Source organism: Rattus norvegicus, chromosome 6 (genome assembly GCF_021556685.1).
Source record: "Rattus norvegicus strain SHRSP/BbbUtx chromosome 6, alternate assembly SHRSP_T2T, whole genome shotgun sequence".
Taxonomy (NCBI): Eukaryota; Metazoa; Chordata; class Mammalia; order Rodentia; family Muridae; genus Rattus; species Rattus norvegicus.
The window spans coordinates 76,331,453-76,356,386 of record NC_141539.1 but is presented as its reverse complement, the minus strand read 5'-3'; the positions used below and the strand labels follow the sequence as shown (position 1 = coordinate 76,356,386).

Sequence of the window (24,934 nt, the reverse complement as noted above, 5' to 3'; positions counted from 1 at the left end):
TTATAAACAGAACTATTACCTTATACACACTTAATTAAAACGAAAGAATGAAAATCCTACACCATTTCAATTATTACATGCTTTCAACTCTTGAATACATTCAGACTTGAGATTTGAAAGGAAAAAGAGGGCTTACAATCAAAGAACTAACTGGAGAGTTAAATCACCACATAGGAGAATGAAACTCATGAAGTAACATTCAATCCAAGTAGTTGTATGATTATTCAGTTGGTATGAAAAACATGTTAAAATTCCAGAACATATATATTTGGTATATTCTTACCCTGTGCTCAGAAGTAAGAATGTTACTTTAAAAAAAAATACAGGCTTTTTTGAATCTGATGATTACAAACATATTCTTAAGAATATGCCTAGAACCAGCTTTCATTTAAAAAAATGACTCATTCACTGTGCTGTCAAAATGAAAACCTTGGAAAACTAACCAGCCAGTTTTAATCAATTTGCCAGATGGAAAACAAAAACACTCAAACACCACTGTTATTAGAGATAATTTTGTATAGGGAATACATAATGAAGCACTTAAGAGAAAAGATTCCAGTACCTTCAGTTTAACCTCCAAATACTTAAACAAGCAAACAAACATAGCCATATTTCATGCCCAAGCAAGATGGGATGTAAACAACCAGAAAATCTGACGAACCTTGGAGTACAGCAACTTTTACTATTCCTGCAACTACTATTTCAGTGGAAGTTATACTAGAGGATGGAGAGTTGGATCAGTTGGTAAAATGCCTATTGCATAAGCCCACAGACTTGAATTCTGATCAGCATAAAAGCTGGCCAATATAGTGAGTATGTATTATCCCTGAAGCTCACTGGCTAACCAGCCTAGTCAATTGGTGAGTTCCAAGTTCAGTTAAGAGACCCTATATCAAAAAAGAGTGGGTCATCTTCCCCCTCCCCCTCTAAGATAGCAAAACAATTAAGATCTGTGAACCAAAACAGAAAAATAAACTCATATAAAAAAGGCAATACTGAAGTGGAAAGACTATATATATAGATTAGTAGTTCTCAATCTGAGGGTTGCAACCCCTTTAGGGGTCCAGTGAGCCTTTCACTGGGGTTGCATAGAAGATATCTTGCATATCAAACATTTACATTACAATTCATAACAATAGCAAAATTACAGTTATGAAGTAGCAACAAAATAATTTTACGGTTGGGGGTGGGGGGGTCAGCACAACATGAGGAACTATATGTTTTAGCATTAGGAAGGTTGAAAACCACTGTTACAGATGCTTGACATTTATGTAAGTTTGAAGGGGTATACTCCTGTAATTTCAGAAAGCTGAGACAGCAGCACAAGTTCGAAGCCAGCCTTGAGTACACAGTTCAAGACTAACCTGAGGGACATAAGATCTTATTTCAAAAACAAAACCTAAACAAACAAAAAAATCCATCTTAGAACTGTAGACAAGACTGATGATAAAAAGGTTGTATTTGTAAGATGCCAGAGATATTTACTGTTATATACTGATATACTGTTTACCTCATATGTCATGAGGTCCTAAGAATATATGTTACATGTCTAGGCTAGATGAAAAAAAGTTTAAATGTTTTGTCTACAGAATTAGGAAAATAAATATCATAGCTTAAACTTTTAAAACGTCTATCCATGTTAAAATGGGCAGTTTACTATGCACTGAAAATCTAACTACCTTTAATTGGGCCTGATAAATACCAACCAACTGTAGGAACTTCACATTAATAATTTATTAAAACCTAAAATTTAACTGATGTAACATTCAATACACTGGAATAAAAATATACTGAGTATTATCTTAATAACCATAAAATCCTTGATGAAGGCTTATGTGAAATCAAGTCAAATAGTAATAGAAGTTCCTAAAGTACTACTCTGAAAAAAAGATGTAGAAAGCATTAAATACAAATCTGATACCATTAGATTAAATTAAGTTATTGAAAATAGAAAGGACAAAATAAACATCCACTCATAATTTTCATGCTGAAGAATATAAACTCAGCCCTCTATTCCAAATAAAGCATCAAGAAATAAAATGCACTAAAACAAGAAAAACAAATCTGTCCCTATCATTTTTTTTTAGAATTTTAAAAAACTAAAGATACCAAATTTATTTAATGATCTTTTCTTAATGATCTTATAAGTTCTTATTAATGCCAAAACTTATTATCTTAAATATATATTTTTCCTTTTAAGGTAAAAGTGGGCACTTTAATAAATATAAACTTACCTTTTTATCTTCTTTTACTTTGTGGGGTTTCTTCTTTATCTTCTTATCATCTACCTCCTGGTCAGATGTGATTGCAGGATTATCAATACCACCTTTCCAAGTTTCAACAGGAGAAAGTAATGGATCTTCTTCACTTCCACGATGCCTTCCTTTTCTTTTTGTTTTAGAAGTAGGGAAAGCCTCATCATCGCTTGCATCTGAGTGTGTTCTTCTATAGTATGACTTGGCTTTACTAAACAGAGTTTTAGACTTATACTTGTATTTTGAAGGCCTACGTTCCCCATGACCTTTTGAGGTTCTATCAGAAAACCCATTTTCTTCATCTCCTTGAGTGTTATTTACAAATGAGTTTCGAATTTTAATAATTCGATTCTGACTATCATCTGGGACAACATAAATCTCATCAGGATAGCCCTTCTGCTTAAAAATTGTGTCAAGGGGTTCCGCATAGTTATCTGAGGAATCCATATCTTCAGGATGTGCCAAAGGCACCCGAGAAGTCTGTTTTCTTGGATTTTTACCAATACCAGCTTCAATCGTTTTTAATAGGTTTGGATCCAGTTTTTTCACATTTGTTTTAGGAACGACTGGTTTAGGTTTAATAGGTGGAGGCACTTTATGGTTACGCTCATGATCGTGACAATTTGGAGTGCTATGAACAGGATACTCATTTCCTTCCAAATCTAACCTGTATCTGGAACGGTCACTAGGTGTTGGAAGCAACTGTACATCATCCCCAATTGGACTATATGGAGGTGGTGCTTCTGTGTCATCATCTGAATCTGGGTAGTTGTTGTAGGGAAAGCAGTCTCTTGGAGACGGAAGAAAAACATCTTCACTTTGATGAGTGGATTCCCTTGTATTATCAGACAAATAGGAATTTTCTATCATATTTTTTTTCTCTAGAACGTCACTGAAAAACAAAGTAAAAACCTCAGTTTGCCTATGATACTGAGATAAAGAATATAATGCTGTAAATTTAGCAGTTATCTCAGTTGCAATGTGTTCTCCTTCAGTCATTAACTCCTTGATAGCTTCATTTTCAAAAAAATCAGCTTGACTGTCAGTAACTGCCACCAGTTGTACAGGAATGGTATCTTGAACTTCTGATAGAAATGCACGAAGCATTCCCATTGATGCTTTCCTTTTTGCAGAATAAACTAATATATACCCATGAACTAGTTCATCTTTTCTTACTCCAATTGAGGAGTGGTATGACAATATTGTGATCTGTATTCGCCTCCTTTTTTCACCAATAATTTTGTCAAGCATTAATGAATTATTCTGTCCAGCTTGAGCAGCACTGCAAGAATGAGAGTCAAGGAAAGGTGAAAGAATAATATCCACACTAAAAGGATCGCCACACATGGCACACATGACAATTCTCAAGTCAGCTTCTGACACATCCTTATTGATAGGAACTGGGCTCACCACATCTAAATTGTGTTTAACTGATTCTAATACTCCTCGTAGAGCTTGCTTTATTTGTGATTCATTGAATTTACGAGGATACGTACCAGCAGGTACGTCGACGAAAGGACACTGCAATTTATTGGCCAACTGTTGACCTTGATGCCTGAGAATTGGTAGATTTTTACTAATGGAATCTCTCTGATTAGCAAGAATTAATGTAAATGGAAGATTAGCCATATATTTATCTTTTCTGATCTGAGATGCTTCAGTTCTTATTTTTCCAATAAACTCCCCAATAAAACTCAGTGACTCGATGGAATTAAATACACAGAAGCACCCATGTGGTTTAAAGGCTGCAGTCCATAGCTGACTCAAAATGTAAGGCGATTTGGCATCAACAGGCCGAAGATCAAGTTCATAAATTTTTCCATCTAAGGCATACTCATCATCAGTGGATTGAGTCCTTATCTCATTTGCTAGTTCCTGGGCAAGGCCATCTTTCCCTAAAATGAAAAGATTAACTTTGTCTATATTGGTACTATCATGATACAAGCGTGAGCGGTTATGATCCGAATGTAATAGACTATTGGCAAGTAAGTTTTCCACTTTAATGTCTGTACAGTATTGGCCACTGAGGCATGTTTCTTTAGTGGGATGATAAACGAATCCTATGTGCTTAAGGAGAAGAGATTCTCTATCAGGTGCAAGTTTCTGTAAAGCTTTATATCTAGGTTCTTCACTTAGAACTGTATGAATTTCACTCATTTTATCAGAACTTGGTGTTGCATTAAGATCTAAATCATAAAAAAGTTCAGAATGCTCAAAAAGCATTTCCTGAAACTCTTCTTTGGCTTTTTCTACTATCTCTCGCTGATGTCTACCATATACTTCTTTGCTATCAGCCTCAGTGATGTATTTGAATGCTTCATCCTCCATGACAAAACACATAACTTCCTCCCACGGCTGCCCAGGTGAAATGAACTGAATTTTTTCTAAAGTCTTCTTGAATTTCTCCTTCATTTCTATTCTTCTTTTCTCTGATATCAGATGTTGTACATGGTTTTGATAGACCTTTTCTGCTTCTAAAGTGCTCAGAAGGTCGAATGGGATCCGTCTATCATTAATTTTGTCTATATGGTCAGTTTCATCCCAAGGTGTTTTTTCTAGCACCACAAAACATAACTGGAAATCTGCTCTCTTTTCCATTAACTTCAAAGCTTCCAACCAATTCAAATGTTCAATCTCTTCTAGATCTGGCAAGAGAGTATTAAAAGCCCTTGGTAAGGTACTTATATATTCTTCTCTCCTTTTTCTTATATGTTCCTGTTTGAGTTGCTCTATATGCTTTGAAAATGTATTTCTGGCCTTTCTTGTTCCCTCTAAGTTGATATATTCTTCATAATCAGGGTGGTTTTTTAATTTATTACTAACAGTTTTCCAAGTTGCATGATAATCTCTCACAGTCTGTACAAGTTTTTCAAACTTGTCTGTTGCTGTGACAACAAGTTGTCTCTGTGTTTTATAAGCATCCAGATAGGGAATAATTTTAGGTTTGCCACGAGTTTTATCCAACATTTGTACCAAAGCAGTGAAACATGTCTCAATGTTGACATTAAATCGTGCTGATGTTTCCACTACTAGAAGGTTCTTTTTGTTTGAAGCAAAGGCTTGAACTTCTCTAAGGTAATGATCCACACATTCATCACATTTAGTTGCTGCTATTATCACAGGCTTTTTGGATTTTGATAGCTGGACAAAAAGGTTATTCACAAATTTAAGTTGATCATCAAACTTCCTATTACATCCTTGACTCACATCAATACACAATAAAAATCCATCTACATTGAGTTTCCCTTCAGGCATCTGCTTCTGTTCAAAGTCTTGCTCCAAGCCTAGCTGATCGGTGCAAATGTACATCAGTTTTTCTGCTGACTGCAATTTAGAGGCAGCTGCACGTTTTATGTATGGTTGCAAATTTGTACTTCGATGAGGCAAGAAAGTCTGATCATCAATGAACTCTGTTTGTTCAATGACATGAATTTTGCATTCTACTCCATCTTCACCATTTTGTGTTATGTCACCCCAGTATAAAAAGTGATCATTGTTTACTACTCGTCCTCCAAAGTCAATGGTGCTAAGCACAGAAGTATGCTCTGGATAATATTCATCTGCTTTTGAACGTACAAATCTATTGCACAAACAAGATTTTCCAACTCCACAGTTTCCTTTGTCTTTTTCAGTCCCAGAGAGTCCAACCACACTGACAGTATAGGATGGGGGTCGAGGCTCTTTGTTCTTTGCCATCATAACTCTTTTCTCATGTCTTTACATTCATAAAGGTAACCATATATACTTTTCATTCTGAAAATAAAACCTTCTCAAAATACAGATCCTGAATTTCAGAATTATATTTGGTTCTTTGTAGTTCCCTCATCGCCAAAGAAAGGTCTTCTTCAAGATCATAGGGATCATCTTCCTAGAAAGGGAAAAAAATAAAAACTAACATGAGTTATGCATGTGGAAATATACAAAGTAAAAATGTCAATAACAAAGTATTATGTAAACTAATAATTCTAATAATGTTACATATATGTAAAGAAACCATATAAACAATTTATAATTGACTTTTATAAATGCACATGACCTCAAATTTTAAGGTAAATCTAACAATAAATGTTAAATATATAAACCTTACGGCTCGCAAGCATTAAAATGAATTCCCTAAAGCCTCTAGTAAACAAATGTGAGCTCTGCTTCCAATTATTCCTTTTTACAGATCTGAGAAAATAACTAATCTTTCCTACTCCTTTAATTTTCTTGCCTTCTGTAAGACTGTTAAGAATAACTAAAATGCACTGCTTTATCAACTAACTTTTAGCTTTTACTCAATTTTGTTTTATATTGACTGTGTCAGGGGTAGAATCAAGGGCTCCCTAGTGCTAGCATTCTATAAGCAAGCACTCTAAAACAGATGTATCTCCAGCCTCATGACGCAAAAAGCATAAAATAACTGGCTTTAGATAACAGAATTCCTCAAAACGTATTTCCCCAGGATTTTAGGAGTTTTGGTTGGTTGTTTGTTTTTGGTTTCAATACTTATGTGAAATTAGATACGATCCTCCCAAAATTGAGAGAGAAAAAAAAGGAGGAAAGGTAAAGGGTAGAAAGGAGTTAATACTATTGAAAACTTTTCACTAAACCCTAATCTCTATCAAAATGCTCACATCTTTAGTAATATCTATTATATATTCTTATCCAGATACAATGTAACTCATAAATGTAACTCTGGTCATTATGACTTACTAAGAATTTAGACTTGGGCTAAGGAATGCATGCAGCTTAGTGGTAAACAACTTGTCTAATAATTAACCAAAGCAATTTTGGTATTTTTTTAAGGGCGAAGAACAAAAATCTCTAAAAATTGTATGATCAAAACCCTGCTTTTCTACTATGTACATGTTATTTAAATTCATTTGAAATTCTCTTTCAAAAAGGATCAGTAGTAATATGTTACTAGGACAATCATATAGTTCCTTTCTTATGAAACTTTACTTTTATACACAGTAAATTCCCATAACATTTAGTCAACTTTTTTTCACTTATGATGAAAGCAAGAAATAGTAATAATGGTGGTATTAGTAGTAATGGCCTCCATGAAGTTACATGGTTTGGATCATTTTTAGATATTTAGCTTTTTTTTTTTTTTTTTCCGGAGCTGGGGACCGAACCCAGGGCCTTGCGCTTCCTAGGCAAGCGCTCTACCACTGAGCTAAATCCCCAACCCCCATATTTAGCTTTTAATAGCTCCCAATGAGGGCTCTCAATTCTTTAAGCTCATCTTAGAAGCTTAGGGTTTATATTAAGAAAGTTATGTCGAGTGTCAATTAACTTTATAGAAATTAATGATAATATAGATATTTGTGAAACTTTCCAAGACCTTTTTTAAAATAAACCCATTTCCAAGAACTAAATTTTCAAAAATTTACTAGGCCAGTCATACTCTGCATTATCTTTTAAATATAACATGAAGTGGCTCTCTACAAATTAAAAAGCTACACAAGAAATTTAGAAAAATGAAAAATAAATTCTTAGAAATTCAATTTAACCTACAACGTTTTTAGAGACTAGAATGCTACTGACTGGAGCCTGAGAAAAGTGTGAGGAGAGGGAATAATGAAGAGAGGATGGATAACAGTCACTGAAGTACAGTTGGACAGTAGAAATAACTTCTAATGTTCTACATCACTGCAGAATAATCAAATTGAAAACAAATATTTTAAATAACTAGTACAGAGGTATAAAGGCTAATTTTGGTTGTCTACTTGACACACCTGGAAAGGAGTGCCTTAACTACTGTGGGCAGTGCCATCCCTGGGCAGGTGGGCATGGGCTGTATAAAAGCAAGCCAGGGAAGGTCATTGGTGAAGGTACAGCCTGTTAAAGTAGACAGTCCAGCATATTGGAAATGCAAGGATCACAGAATGACTACCAAAGCCAGTCAGGTGCATAAATGGACTTAGCCTAAGACTAAGAGACAAGCTGCATGGGCTATGAATGGTGGAAATCAAGTTCTGGAGCTTTCCAAGCCCTTTGTAGCCCAGAAGATCATGAATGAGTCCCAGATGTTAAGACTCTGAGATTTTTGTTAATTTTGGTTTTGCTTTTATTTGACTATAACTGTGCCCAAGTTCTTCTTAAAAAAAAAAAAAAAACAAACAAAAAAACCTATCATTTATTTTAGATTTTATAGGAACCAATAGTCAAGAGACTTTGAATTTTTAAAGAGAACCTGGACTTTAAAACCTTTTAAAATTCATACTATGTTTTATATTGCAATATTATATTAGCACAAGACCCAGGGAGCAAAAAAGGGAAGGGTTACAGATTTTTCACAGTAATGTGTTTGTGTGTCAAGTTAACAAGGGGTAAATTAGTGATGGCTAATCTTGGTTGTTTGCTTGACATAACTAAGAAAGAACCCCAACTGAGGAACTACCTCTATTAGGCCAATGAGCATGAGCTGTATAAGAAAGGTAGCTGAGTAAGCCAGAGGAAATAAGCCTGTAAGTTTTCCTTCATGGTTCTTGCCTCTGCTCCTCTTGAATTCCTGCTCTGAATTCCTGAATAATGGACCAGGGACTAGAATGTATAGACAAATAAATCCTTCTCTTCAAGTTGGTTTTGGTCCACATCATCATTTTTGGTATACAGTATCAAAAAGCAAACTAATAGAAAAGATTCTGACCATTCCCAATGTGAAAAGGTGACTAAGGCTATAGAGATATGCCAATTTCCCTGATCCAATCACTCATTATGTGAATGCTACATCATATCCCATATACACAGAACTACTGTCAATTAAGAAATACAAATCTATAAACATTAAATAATAAAACTTTTGTCCCCTTTCATAAAACTGTTGCATCTATTAATAAAAAGTACGATTTTCAAATATTTACACCTTTAGTTTTGCTTTGTCCTTAATAGCCCTACCCTTAAATATGTATGTATATGTGACACATGCACACGCACCCACACACACAGCACACACAGACTCAAAACTTACCAGTTCTTGACATCTTTACTACTATAAATGGATTCTAGTCACCATCATGTTTGATAAATGATTCTAATTTCATTTCCTTGCATAATTCTTGCTCCCTTTGTCTGGCCTTTTGGTATCAGCCAGGTTCTTATTAAACTTTCCAGTACTTCTAAAAGGAAAAGCCACTACAATCCCTGCCTACTTACTACAATGTTCTCATACATCTCTGAGCTACTTTCCCAAAGTCTCATTCTGTTTCAGTGAGACTGAGGCACACAACATGCTTAACACATTCCTGTCTTTGTACTTTCCCCAGTATTTCCAAAGCTACTGCATAATTAGCGTAAGTATTGTATGTCATTAACTCTACTCCTCTCCCATTTCACTGCAGATTTAAGAGCCAAAAAGGTACAAATCTATGTCCATCACATTAGTATAACCCAGAAGCCTAAGTACTTCACAAAACAAAGTTACAAGTCTAAGTATTAAGCTGAAAACTTTCCAAAAATGAAGGTATTTGAATCAAAGTAAATTATGATGCATAATAATGTATTTAGCCAGAATAAGCATATATTTTTATTTATAAATTAGTTAAAACTAATTTTTAAAAGAGAGACATAGGGACTAGACAGATGGTTCAGCACTATACTTGCTGCTCTTTTGGAGATTTGAGTTCCACTCCCAGTATCCACATGGCAGCCTACAACCAGCCACCTAATTCTGAGTTCCAACATCCTCTTCTGGTCTCCACAGCAATGCATGCACACGGTACACATACAAACATGCAGGCAAAGCACTTATACACATAAAATGAAAAATAAATTTAAAAATCGAAAAATAAGGAATATAGCTCTAAATATAACTGTCTTTAAGTATCTTTTTTACAAGTCACAGTATTTATTATAGGAAATTAAATTCTAAGACCTGATTATATACAGAAATAACTTTATAATTACTTGCTCAATTTTAAATACCCCTATGTAATCAAACATTCCCAAAGACAGATCTAACACAAAGATCATCCTATATTCAAAAAGCTAAAGTAAACTTATCCAGAATAACCTAAGGAAAAAAAAAAACTACATATTAAAAAATTAGTGTAAACCTGAAATATTATTCCTGTTAATTTTGCTAATTCTTGATGACAGATTTATCAATGTTATAAGCAAAAACAGGTAACATTTTAGCATATTAAGGTAGCTAAGTAATTCAACAATGTAATAATGAAAATCAATCACAACATTTTGATTTTTAAAATTTTAACCTTTGAACCAAGATTTCTGCCACAAAAGCACACAATCTTTAGATGCAATGTAGCTGTAAAAAGTCACTTTTATGAATTGGTCTTTAGATTAGACTATTTAAATCTTTAAAAATTATGTAGTGACTAACCTGAAAATTCTAGAATTTTCTATTTTTACCCAATCTCCTAGCTCCCAGATTACCTTACACACAGGGAACAAACTAATTTTTAGCAAGTTATAAATGAATCAATCTCCGGGTTCAGTGCACACAACTCTAAAACCATTATATAACCCTGATGCCACATTTGTTGGCACAACTAATAAAAACCCACATACTGCTATAAACCTAAAAAGTCTAATTAAAATCGTCTAATCTGAAACACCCAGCATCTTCCTAAGCCCTATAGTTTGATCGCTTACATACACTATAGACTGATAAACAGTAAAGTATTTCTAGGAGGTAGACCAAGCAGTAACTCTGGATTTTCTAACACTATTCAATAAAAGTAATTCTTTTATCCATTTCTATCTTTTGATATTTCAAATTGCTGGGGGTGGATAATTGATGAAAGTCATCTTTAAATCAGCTAAACTATTTCCAAACAGAGTAACTGCAGATCTTATTACTTAATCTACATCTTTCACATCATCTTTGGGAATATGAGAAAGCTATCCCAAATTTATATTAGGCTATTTCCTTATTCAGTAGTGGAAATCAATGTATCAAGGGTCATGTCATTTCTATCAACTTAAGAGAACGACCTACCTGTATGCCTATGTTTAGCCACTACTACCTGCTGAACCTTATGGCAGAGACTTAGAAAATCTAAAGGCACTGTAAGGAAGGCCACTGAAGACAGTACTATGAATATGCTCACCCTCTTTGAAAACTAAGAAGTGGGAGAGGGAATACTTTTTAATTACTTTCTACATTTGTAAAGCTACACAGAAAAGGACCCATCATTTTCATTATATGAATTATTGTATGCAAGGTTTTCCAATGTTTTAAACTTATACTCATTTTGTATGTATGTGGGCATATACACCACAGGTGTATATATAGATCAGAAGAAAACTTGCAGGCATCAGTTCTTTTTACACCATGATAACTCAGGTCATCAGGCTTGACAACAAGCATCTTATAAACACTGAGCCATCTCAGAGGTCCTAGGTTCCACAACTTTCTTTTTAAAAATGGGAATAGGAGCAAGGCAAATAATCACAGGAAGTTTTAAAACACTGGACATTTAAAAAAGGATATCAAGAGGCTAAAAAGGCATTTTCCACACTATAAATATATTCATATATATACATACACCTGTATAAATAAATAAATAAATAAACAAACAAACACTTTGCTGGTCAAGGTGACCCATGCCTGTGAGTCCATCATCTGGGAAGATAAGGGAGAAGGCACATCCAGTATTGTCTATATTGTAAGTTCTGGATCAGCCTGGACTAAAAGTAAGAGCCTGCCTTAGTAAGTCTGAAAAATAAACAAACATGATGATTTGTGCCTGTAATCACAACACAATCACAGAAAGCAAAGGCAGGAAGATCAGAAATTCAAGGTTAATTTGTTGTTTGGTTAAACGGCAACTTGGAAGCCAGCCTGGTATACATGAGATTTGTCTTTAAAACAAAAACTCCACACCACCACCAACCCCAACTCATCTTTATAGTACCATAGCTAAAGAGATAAAAGCAATGTGATATGTATCATGGAGTTTAAAAATGCAGTTATGAATTCAAATAAATGAAATACAAGTTACGAGCTATACTAGACCAAGGTTTGGAAAACTTTTTTCTATAATGGGTTGGATATACTATCTATTGTCTGTTATATTACTTGACTTGAGAACAAAATGATCTTGATATATTATAATAAAACTTCATTTAGACACACAGATATTTGAATTTCATATTGTTAATATATTTTAAAATATTATTCTGACAACTTTGACAGCTATTTCACAATATAAAAGGGTATTATAGAGAAATAAATGGTCAAAGGCCATAGTTTACAAACATTAGATGATTTTTTGTATGTTATGTATTTAAGTATTGTTTACGTGTATATATGTGTACTGCACGTGTACTTGGTGTCTGTGGAAGCCCCAAAATCAGGTGTAAGCAGCCATGTACTGTGCTGGGAATCAAACCCAGGTCCTCTACAAGAGAAGCCAGTGTTCTTCTCTTCTCCACTGTGCCACTTTTCCAGTCCTGAGATGAAGAATTTTGTGAACAAAAAATATTTGATAGGGTTTGGTTTCCAAAGATAAGTCATTCCAGATGTGTGACTAATGAAGAGAGTGTATTGAGCACAGCAACCATATTGGAAAGTAGAAGAATATGCTTAGATTTAAAATATATCCTATAAAAGAACAAACAGGAGGTAGAGCTTGTAAAAGAAAACTGAAGAGTCTAAAAGTAGAATACAAGACTGAAAGTGGTGACCCCATCACAAAGCCTACAAAAGTGAACACTGTATGCTAAGCACCTGAACTAAAAGAACAATGCTAGACAGAGAACTTAGTGACTGGCACGTATGTCTAATATGAAATAAATGAGTCGATGTTTCTCAATGAAAAGCTAATCAGTTTTAGCAACAGATGGTGATATCACCTGAGTCTCTAGTGTTATCGCCAAAGACACAAAACTTGGTAATAAAATGAGGTAAGGTCAAGATGAGTAACAAGAACATAAAGTTCAGAAAATTTTAAGGCCATTGAGTATTCCTAGAAATATCTGAAGAATCCCACACACCAGTTACATTAAATGGTTAGCACTCAAAAAGTGTTACCTTGGCTTTGAAATGGAAAACATAAAAATAATCACAGAGCTTTTCATCAGTAAAAAGACATACTCAACAAGAAAATGGACAAACCACACCAAACCAGAAGCCAAGAACTATAGTCTATCTCTCCAGAGCTGTTTAATGTCCAATACAGTGAGAATAGACAGTTTATTTCTCCATTATCTTTATTTACCCTTGCATTTGTATTAATATTTCAACTTACTCATAAGGTAAAAACTGATGTTTTTAGACTTTTATCTTGCATTTCTTCTCACTTGCCAATCTGCCAATCTGGCTTAGAGTTTCCCATACACTTTTGGTCCATAGACATTACTACTTCAACATCTTTTTTCTCCCCCTCATTATCTTAACTACTTTCAAAAAGAATCTCCTTTATAGAAATTTCTTTATATCACATTGTATGTATTTTGTTTTGTTTTACTTATTTCATGTGTACAAGTTCTTTGCCTGCATATTATGTCTGTGTACTGTGTGAATTCAATGTCCATGGAGACCATAAAAGGTCATTAGGTTCCCCTAGAACTGGAGTTAGAGTTCCACATGAGTACTTGGACTAGAACCTGGATCCTCAAGAGTAGTAGTCAGCACTCTTACTGCAGAGCTCCATCTCCAGCCCTTTATAGCAAATTTTAAATCAGTAATGTACTATCCTATAGCCAAATTTACCTGTTCTGTATTAGCCTCACATTTAACTATATATACATTGTTCCACGTCTCAAATTCTCTCTCAAAATCTAAGTTCTAGGGATAGAGACATGGCTCAAGAGTTAAGAGCCTCTTGCAGAGGCTGGGAGTACCATTCTAGCTCCAGGATACCCTCTTCTGGCCTCCAAGGGTACCTACATGCACATGAGAATATACAGACATGCCTGTTGGGTGTGGGGGTCTCAGTTTTAAAACAAAGAACTATTAGCTCTGATAGGAGTCAATGCTATAGTTCATACATACTTTCTTGTACTGCTCACAGTGATTAGATATTAAATAAAATAAATCTGCTAAGGATAATAAGATTAATCAGAAGTTAAGGGGAAAAGTAAAACCAATGTTTGTGATTAACTCTGCATGATAAAAAGCTTGAGAAAAATCTTAGTGACAAATCTTAAGTCATATTTTAACCATGAAATAAGTTACACATAACTTTTCCTAAGTACTATCTCTAATTCTAAGGAAAAGTTGAAAAGTTATTGTTTTATAGCACAGCCCAGTGGAGATTGCTTACAGAACACTAGGGGGTATAAAACAACAACAACAACAAAACCCCTTAAAAACCTCAAACTGTTTTCTGAGAGGGGGAGGGGGAGGTAGAGAAGAAGGGGAAGAGGGGGCAAGGGGGGGAGGGAGGGAGGGAGGGAGAAAGAGAGAGAGAGAGCGAGCACAAGCGCTCACGCACCAGCTAGCTGTTTTTTTTCCTGGACCTCTCAGCACCTTTATCTACTTAGTCGGTTACAGTTACTACCTCTCATACTGAAGTCTGAACTTACCGTCTAACCTCTAATCCATCTCTTTATCCCCATAGTATGGTATTAAGTGCTAAATAAAAATAATCAAATTAATAAATAATACATCAGAGACTTTAATACTTTTTAATGCAGACTTTCATAGGTTAAAAACAGAAATTGCCTTGGTTTGGAGAGGGTGACTTATCAGAGGAAGTCTCATGGCATCTAGAAGAAGACTCCTAGGATCTAAGGAGCAGGGCTTGAAACTCAATTAAAGAATGTATTTAAATTCTTACGTCTGATTTTTGTTTTAATTCTAATGTGTCATTTTAGTTTGTTTGTAGTACTAGGGAATATGTAAGGGTCCTGTAGTATACACATGCTAGATAAGTATTGTACACCAACCCAACACACTAACATTTTCCCCTAGTTTGATAAAATCAACAAAACTTTGCATTAAATGGCTCATTACAGAAATTGCCAAATGGATGATATATGACTTTATTAAAATTTCTTCAGTATTCTTTTAGACACATTTCTTTCTTGTTCTTAATAATTAGTAGAGACATGAAGTAACACTACAGGATGCTTCTTGAATGAATCAACCACAGTGCTTTCTTGATTTGCAAAGACAATAACTATGGATCCAAATATACAGTGGGAAAGTTTAGTACTGTATTCATGAAACATACTTTTGTTCTACCAACAAGTAAGAGCAATTGCCTAGTATGCTCAAGGGCCAGGTTCAATTCTACAACAGCTGTGTGTGTGTGTGTGTGTGTGTGTGTGTCAGGAGGAGGGGTACAAAACTATTATTCAAAGCTAAACTATAACTCCCAATACTCCCCAAAAGGTAAATATAGCATTTTATTTCATATAAAACTTTAACTTTCAAGGTCAAAAATGTTATCACCAAAAAGTGTGTTAAATCTGCCTTTCTATAAAAGAGACAAGGCAAAAATAGTCAATGTAAATACCATATAAGAGAATTAAGATACTAATTAAAATACTGGATCAATTTTGAAAGAGACTAGAGATGTAGCTTGGTGGTAGAGCACCATGCAACATCCTGTTCAATGTCTAGCACATAAGAAGAAAACATCTAATCACCTATATAGTTTAAATGGACAAAGATTAAAAAAAAACCAGTAAGCTCAATTCTGTGACAGAATTTTTTCTATCCATGAGTAACAAGCCCAGTGCTCTTAATAATCAATGTACAAAAAGTGGTAAAATTAGGCATGCTGATCTGAGTTAAAGAATGTAGCTAAAGAAGACAACCAGATCAATAGTTATCTAATTGTCTTTACTGTTGGATTCTTCTTTAAATCAATCAGATTAATAGCTGTAATTCTTTAAGCTAAGTAAGCACGTATCCCTCACCTTTAAATCCACAATTTATATACACTTCCAATGCCTTATCAGGCTTTTGTGACCCACAGTTACAATTTTCTTCCTCTGCTCTATAGTCTATAGATAGGAAAAATATAGTTTAATTACAAAGGATTTAAAAAAAGGTACAAAATGAGAAATTTAAAATTAAGACAAAATTTTTCTGGAAGCTGCAGTTACCTTATACTATTAGTCTTAGTATGTAAAAATTCTGAAAAGGAGTAGCATACAAAAAAACTGGAATCGACAGTAAAATATTTCCAAATACATTTTGGTAAAGTCCGTATTTAAACCAAAGTATTTTTCGGGAATAGTCACATCTGGATGTAATGGATGCCGGAAGAACTGTCTTAGAGATTAAGAGAACTCTTCCATGAAGTGAGTGGTCTCCTCATGCCAGTAAACAACTCCTAACATCCTGTTCAAAGTGGATATTGGTTTTGAATTTAAGTAGAAAGGGCAACCCCCACCTCACACACCTGCCGAAGGCAACACGCACAAACACTAGTAAACAGAGAGGCATTTCATGGTTTCATACTTGAACATTTATAAAAATGTCCTTGGTTTCTACCTTCACAAAAGAAACACTGTAAACTGATGACATATAAGGTTAGATGGATGAGGAAACTCACTCATCTCACTATCTTGGTTTTGATTTAGTACATTTTACTTATTATTTACTAAGCACTGGCCCAAACTGGATTCCCATCATATTTTGTAAAAGTATGAACTCCTTCCCTGCTACTTTCTCGGAATTTTATTAGTCGTTCTAATAGTTTGTCCTTACTTTCTAGCACCCTTCAGCCTCAGCTTGCACCTCACTTGCATTTCCAATAACGCTGGAGAGGGAGGGTGTGAGGGAGTGTATTTATGTGTGGATAAGTGCACGCGCGCTCCCGAGCTGCTCCCCACCCCCACCCCGATACTTTTCTTTACTGGGAACCGAGGGAAATTTTAGAGGTTATTCCAGCCAAAACTCGGGATCAAAGCCCCGGCCCAGTAAGCAGTCAAACGACAGGAAGGAGTCTGTGTTTGGGTTGCGCAGTGCAACTTCTCACTCCCTTACCCCAAGCTTTAGCAGATGGGAATGTGGTGGTGAGCCTAGGGAGGAGTCGAGGAGATAAGAAAAAAGTGAAAGGGCCGATCCCCCGGAAAGGCGGTTAAGTTTGCAGCCGAGGTCCTGTTCCTGCGGATCTGCGCCCACCGCGCTCCCCCTTCCAGGTGGAACTCGTTAACAGCGGCAGCCCAGCCAGCCGACCCCGCCACCTTCCTTCCCCGCGCACCCTCCAAGCCCCGGACAAGTGAAGGTGGCGCGGAGAGAGGACGCCTGGCGGGGCCGGCACGAGCTCGGCTACCAGCAGGCCTCTGCCGCCCCCGGCCCGATCACCTGTGGAGAAAGCGGCCCCTCTCCGGCCTCTCTGCCCTTCAGCCGACCGTATCCTCGCGGCCCGGCCTGCGAGGACCCAGCCGCCCGGCCCCAGCCCCAGCCCCTTCAACTGGTTACAACCGGCGGCGGCGACCGAGGGTCCCTGGCGGGAGGGAAGCGGCAGGCCCCGCGCAGCCGGCTCTCGGAGGTCCTACCTAACAACGCCGGTCTCCTCCGTCGCCTCCTCAACGGCAGCGGCCGCGGTGGTGGCGGCGGCAGCGACATTCCTGGGGAGCGCTCCCGCCGCCGCCGCCTCCTCCACTCTCGGCTCGCCTCTCGCTGCCGGCGCGCTCCCCGCGCCCTCGCCGACACACACGCCCCGAAAGCCCGAGCCCCGCGGCTCGCGCTGCCCGGTAACCCGCCCGCCTGCCGGCAGCGGTAACCCCGACCCTCCCCCCTTCCCCCGCGCCCGCCGTCGCGCTGGGCTCAGTAATGGCGGCCACTCGGGCTCCTCGCGCTGACGGATCTCTCCCTCTCTCCCGAACTTTACCTCAGCATCTCTCCCGGCGCGCACCGCCGGAACGCACGCGCGCGCGCGAAGCCACACACCCGGCCGGGGGCGGCGCGGGCAGCACGGGGGCGCGCGTGCGTGCCCGCGCCGCCCGCCCCATAATTCCCCCGCCCCGCGGCGCTCACCTCCAGACGCCTCCCGAGCCGCGCTCCCGGTTCGGCCCCGCCCCTGCCCTCGTCTCCCGGGAGCCGAGGAGGCGCGAGCTGCCGCGCCGGAGGGAGGGGGCGCGCGAGCGCGCAGGGCCGCGTCCCCGCTCGGGGCCCGCTCTCCATTGGCTTCTGCCCCTCCCCCTATCTCCGCCTCTCCCACCCATTGGCTCCCGCTCCTACTCCCTTCCTTCTCACCTTTTCCCTGTTACCCATTGGCGTGAGTGTTTTTCCTCAGCTCTCCCCTTTCTCCGTGTTCCGCTCCTCCTCCGTCCCATCCTCCACGCTTTAGGCGCCTCACGCCGGGCTTGGTCGCCGAGCCTCCCCTGCCTTCTCCCTTGCTTTCCTTCGGTATTTGGCGGTAATCCGGAGTCCTGCAAAGGAACTCGGTGCTGTGTTAGCCGTTGCAAGGCATGGCATGGGCGCCGAACGCTCCTCCATAAATCCCTCTAAGCCTTGGAGCCTAAGGTCTCTGGGCACTGAAGAATGCAAAGAGAAGAATGTGCCTGAGCTCCGTCGCAGAGACTTGCCTCTGTGTGTTGTGTGTGCACCGCCAGCCCTGCCTGGTAATCGCTTACCGACCACAGACATCACCGGCCCGGGACCTGGAGCCACTCTCAGCCAGAAGCCTGAGCTAGTCGAGGGCAAGAGGAGTCCTTTCCCCGTGGGCACGACACAGACGCAGGCCCTTGATCCTAGCCATTCTTAGGGAAGTTGAGCCAGACCCCAAGACTTAGATGGTTTAGGGTGGCCCCAAGGGCTCACCATCAATTCAACTCTCCGCTTCCCGACTTTCATGATACTGCATTCGGTCTTTTTTGAGACTGTTAGAAATTACGCAAGTTTGGGAGTACGTCGAGCTTTCCATGTATTATTCATCTGTGCATTGACACGAAAAGGCAGAGAGAATTTGAACGAAGGAAATCATGGCCTTTAAGCTCCGAAGAAACTATTTGTGACTTTCCCAAGGTCACCCTAATTTTGAACGAAGATGTTAGAAGGAGAAAAAATAAATCTGCTCCAATTCATTGGTTTATGTAAAGCAACTTGAAGGGAGTATTTCTCTTTGGGGCAAGATTCATTTCCTGTACTGAAAATAGTTTGTCATCAGTAAATACACAAAAGTGCTTTAAAATTCAAATTACTCTTATGCTACATAAGGTACCGAAGTTAGCCAAGGTTGCTTTTTAGTGTTATAATGGCGTAGCTGCTGCCATCCAGAAGTAAATTCACGCTGTCAGGAAAGAAAACAAAAACTGCCTGTTGGTACAAATTTGTTAGAACATATTTGTCAGTAAATCTGTCACAATATTCCAGCAGAAGATCTGTTCGTTTGTTCCTTCCCTGTGTCCCTCCACTGTTCATATTCCTCAGAGGTAAACTTAAAATAGTTTAAAACCAGGAAAGACATTTCTAATTGCTGTGTTATTCTGTCCTTGATTTTAAAGAGGCACGACTAGAATCCTCGATTCCACCCATTGCTGCATCAGAGGCTGTGCTCTAAGGACACTTACAAACTAAGGCAAGGGAGAAAACCGAGGAGCATTGCAATGAAAGTGACACAGAGAAGTCAGAAGGGAAGAGAAGAAAGTTAGGAAGAGGAAGCATGAATCCCCTACATAGGCTTGAACAGAATGTGGTTTTGTGTATTTTTTATCTTTGTACTAAAAGCCCTTAAGCGATGCCTGGAGCCAACTAAAAACCATAACCTGAATTGAATAAAATGTTAAGTACTAAGATAATTTTGGAATTATTTTCTAAACAACCAGAAAATCTTTAACAATGGGTACTTAGCTACATATGTGAAGTCAAGTAAATCAGGGCTCATAAAAGAAATATTAGCATAAGGCATAGTTTTCAGATACAGGATATGAAACCAGGTGCAAAACGACTTGAAATTTCTTTGCTCTTAATAAAGGACCCTCCCCCAATTTTATCATGGTTTTCAAGCAGTAATTTTCATAGCCAGCATTCTTTTTAGTCCTGCATCATCTATCTTGAATTATAAGACTCGGAAATGTAAAAATTTGCTTATTATTAATAGTAATCTACTTACTAGGGCAGATAAGCCACCACTGCTGTTTTTATATTACTTATTTCTCTTTTAAAAACAAAGCATGGTGTTCTGTAGCCATAGAAATCTTAAAATGGGGATTAGAAGCCAACATTCTGTGATTGATAATGTCTATATATTTGTAGATAAAAAGCACTAAAGAATGAGTGTAGGGGTGCCATCTCTTAAACATGAATAGGAACAGTGCTTTCAGAGACAAAACTCACCTTCCCAACCCCCAAAAAAATACTTTGAGAAAAAAAATGAGGAAATTGTTCTTTAAGCTTATTCATGGTGCTATATGGGAGCTGGAATAAATATTATCCAGCCTTCTCACATCTATTACTATTCTTACCTGGAGTAAAAAAATTAAATAGTTCATCTGCTTTACTGGATAACTAAAATCACCCAGAACACATTGTTTTTCATTTACTTTGAAAAAAAAAAGGGGGAGAAGGAGAGAACAAATAACACATCAGTCAGCCATTTTAGGGCTTTAATTTAAACATGTCTCTACAAATTTCTAGTTCTCCAACATAGCCTAACAGCATTAATTTGCATGGTCAGTTTAGACCAAAAGATAAGACAGTCATAAAAAATGTTACAATTCTACCCTCTGTTGGAAATGCTTGAACTATGATATACTCACGGAGATTTACCCTACAGAAGCAGTTACACCCCCTGCTGGAAATCTCTGATCATAACAGTGTTGTCTTTGGGAGCCTCAACTATGAACACGTAAAAAGTCAACCATAAGATACTCCTCTTGACAAGTGAAATCAATATTTTTGTCCATCTGACACAAGAAGGGTTTTCAATCTCAGAATATTGTCTTAATTACAGACACAAAGGAGATGGAGAGATAATGCTACAATGACTGTACTGAAAAGCACATGCAAGACCGTTGTCTGTTTCCCTATGGTATTCTTAACTTCTGAGACAGAATCCCAGTGAGGAGATGGAAATGGGTTAAGACTGCCACCATGGGAAGGCATGGGGAGATGGGACTTTACTCCTGCAGGTGGGCAAATGAAGGTATACAGACAGCCCCAAGCTATCGGCTGAGTTAAGATGCTTAGGGTTTCCTCGTTTTTTCGACATGAGAGGGTACTAATTACGTCTTGGCTATCATCATGGAAAATATTTTGACAAGAGTTAAGGTGATCGTGAGTACAGGAATGAAAGAGAAGGAGGGGAATGTGTTGACCTTCCTGGCATTTCACACCACCAAGCCATGTTCTGTCGACTCTCCGGAACTGTGTGTTCAGAATGAAATCTCAAAGATGCTATCAGAGTCTATCTTCAAAATGTCATTTTCCTGACCCTCTAGTCTTAGGACGTTACTGAAATTGTCAAAGTAGCACTCTGCTATAAACCAATCACTGTTTGACAGAGTTTATTTGTAATGCAGGCTTCTCTTAGAGTAATGACAATTCACTCAGGTCCCAACCAGCACAAATACTTTAATTAGACAAAATAAAAAGGTCTTCAAGTTATTTCCTCTCACAAAAGGGGGTATTGTTAGGCCATCTGGACCCTCCGTTGAGCTTTTATGAAAGATCGCAGCTTGAATTTAATCAACCCCAATAAGGTTAACCCCATAAAGCTGAACTATAATTGAAAGGGTGACTAGATGAAGGATTCAGACCCTCTCTTAGATTGTTACCGTGCTAGCCCCAAGCCTTTGACGTCAGAGGTAGACACCTGAGTTGCTGGACTGTCTGATCACGTGTGCATTGTTTTAATTTTTGCGGATTCTCTCATTCCTGGTGTGGAGCAGATTTAGACTGTGAGTTCTTCTGGATGGAAATGATGAATGTTGAGTTTGGCTCTATGCAATGACAGAACACATGACTGTTTGTCAAGAGCTTAGCAACTGTTTGCTGATATGGAACACTCTAAGTTTTATGTCTTTCTGGGGTTGGTTCCTAGCCGAAGGATTTAGATTATGCTTTTGAAGTGCCAGCTGAGATAATCACCTTAAGAGGGAGGAAAAGGCCTATAAGAGTTGATTTAGCTGTCCTTCCCCATGTACAGCCCATGTGCCTCCATGTAACATCTCTCTAGTAAGTGAGTATGAGTCACTAGCAGCAAACCGTGCATCTGAGACACCAGAGGACATTCGCAAGAACTGGTGCTGCATAAGCGTGTCCTGCAATCAGCAAGGCAGCTGATCACTCTGCAATTAAGTCTGTCAGTTCTCCTTCTTATAAGCTGCAGTCGATGATAAATATTTGAGTTGCCGGTCCATGCTTATGCATTTTCCTGAGGGGGAAAAAAGAAACCAAAATAGTATAGTTCTTCTAGCTCAACTATTATGTACTTCTAGATACTTTTTCTGGAGTTTTATTACGTAACATCCTAGGTTAGCCCTGAACACTCGCCCTCCTGAATGCCGGTAGACAGTAAGGAGTAATAATCAAATTCTTCTTGTAATTTGGCTTTCCATCTGTGCGTGGCACAGCCCAGAACAGGGCTTTGTTTCTAGCTCTTGTTCTTATAGGAATGACTGTTGAATAATCACTTTTCTTTATAAAAGTATTTGCATTATTAACTCTGAGATCTTATTAGCACGGCAAAATAAAAGTGATAATGAGAAAAATTGATGAAGCATTTTATCTACTCCACCTTCAGTAATTTGATTATTAAGGTTAAATTTAAATGGAGCCCATTTTACCATCATCAGTTATTATTATTATTATTATTATTATTATTATTATTATTATTATTATTATTTTCTGCAGTGCTAAGGATGGATCCCAGGGACAACCAATGCTGGGTCAGCACTCTATCATTGATCTACACTAAGCCTTGTAAAGAAATAGCTCAAATTATATTTTGGAAGTTTATATTCACTGAGAAAAGTAACCACTGTATTGTATGCGGCGTGAAGTCTGACTGAAAAGCACTAATGCCACAATGGTTTGTGCAAAAAGAAAATGTTCACAAGCAAAATGGCAGCATCATTGACCAGGATGTTAATATTTAACCTAGACGGTGGAATTGTAGCTAATACTGACTTCCTTCTTTTCTCCATTTGTCTTTTTTCTTTTTATCCGTTTACTCCTCCTCTAGGTGTCCCTTCCACTTTTCCGTCTTTTAGCTTTTTGCTTTTCGGTCTGTCTGTCTGTCTGTCACAGGCTGGCCACTTTAGGCATTGTCTGATTCCACTTATGGTCACTTCTGACAAAACAAAACAACCTCTGTAAGCACATTATTGGCACGTGTTGATTCTAGATCATACTGCTTTGATGGCGTTTTAAAGTTCTTATAGACCAAAATATGCCAACAAAAGAACATGCATTTATTCTATTTGATGACTCTGTTTTTAAATTCTTAAATCTACCAATCAACAGTATTACCCAAGGTGGCAGATGTGGCCCAGCTGGTAGAGTGCTCATGTCGCATGCCTAAGGCTCCATCCCTAGCTCCTCATAAACCAGGTGTGGCTTTCCGCGTCTGAGACCCCAGCACCAACATTGGGGTCCTTGGGTTCCATCCTCAGCACTGCAGAAAAATTATAATGATGTTATTAATAAAAATGGACTCCATTTAAATTTAATCTTGTAATAATTTGACTTATTTAACTTAAGGTGGAGTACACGAGATTCCCTATAATTTTTTTACATTAGCACAGACAAGAGGATCAGGAGTTCAAGGTTATCCTCAGCTACACTTCGAGTTTAAGGCTGGGCTACATGAGACCCCGTTTCAAAAAGAGTATCACCCATGTCGACGATGGTCTCATGGAACATCTACTAAATAGTCTAATTGTTCGATTTCACAAATTCTGATAAAGGAAGTAGATCCTTCCATGGGTTCCCGTCTAACTTTCTAAATGAAAGTTTTATGATAGAATATATTTCATTTAGACAGTCTCCTGAGCATAATACCAGTTTGAGAAGGAAACACAGTGATCTCACTACAGTGCAAAACAATTAGTGTAAACTGGTCAGTCTGCTGTGAAAGACCACTGAACTGTAAACAGAAGACCAGGATTTCATCTCAGGTTCTGTCTACTGCTAAGGTTTTCAAAGGTCTTTGTGCTTATCTAGGAAACGGTCCTTTCTCCACTTGGGTGTTAGCCGATGAGGCTGTTAAGCACAGTGAACCTGGGGAGCGGCACCCCTGCTTCCTGGTTTATATTAACGTGGCCCTCACCTACAACCGCCACCACACCCAGGACAAAGCGGCTGTTCTGGCTTTCAATTCTGCTTCAGTTTTGTTCTTACTGCCTCCCTCTCCACACAGATTAAAAACTAACCAAACAAAGTATACCCCCCCCCCCCAAAAAAAACCCTGACCTTCATTCCGAGTAAATTTATATGAGTCTGTAATCCCAGGGAAGGGCTGATTGCTACAAATTCAAAGCCAGTCTGGGCTACAGAGTGAGTTCCAGGTCACCCTGGACTACTTGGGTAAAACCCTATCTCCAAGACAACCCCCGTTCCTGAACTCCCCCATGTCCTTAGGTTTGGCTTTCTCGGCCTTTTTGAACAAACTTTCCCCATTCAAGTTGCGAGATCTACTGATTTGTTTCTTCTTTCCCTAACCTTGTATTTCTTAGGACCACAAGCCTTTAAGCTCCCCACATTCACTCATTACCCTGCCTTCCAACAGGATGGCCGAGAGGCCCATTCAGGGCCTCAGTCGCCATGGTTAGTATCCTATTCGGGCCTCACTTCCATGTTTGCCCACTTACGATCAGTTTGG

The 24,934-nt window shown here is 38.3% G+C and overlaps 1 protein-coding gene across 6 annotated transcripts in view; it reads right to left on the bottom strand.

Annotated features, from left to right (window-relative positions):
- Nucleotides 1–18,252, bottom strand: part of Arhgap5 (Rho GTPase activating protein 5) — a 63,358-nt gene extending 45,106 nt beyond the window's left edge. For 2 of the 6 annotated variants that reach the window (XM_087552658.1, XM_087552661.1), the window contains exons 1-2: nucleotides 18,148–18,252; nucleotides 2,235–6,123 (exon numbers count right to left, since the gene is read on the bottom strand). In XM_087552658.1, the coding sequence (XP_087408784.1) occupies nucleotides 2,235–5,954 (3,720 nt within the window). In that variant the 5' untranslated portion in view covers nucleotides 5,955–6,123; nucleotides 18,148–18,252. 6 annotated transcript variants of the gene reach the window in all.
- Nucleotides 18,253–24,934: the final 6,682 nt, after the last annotated feature.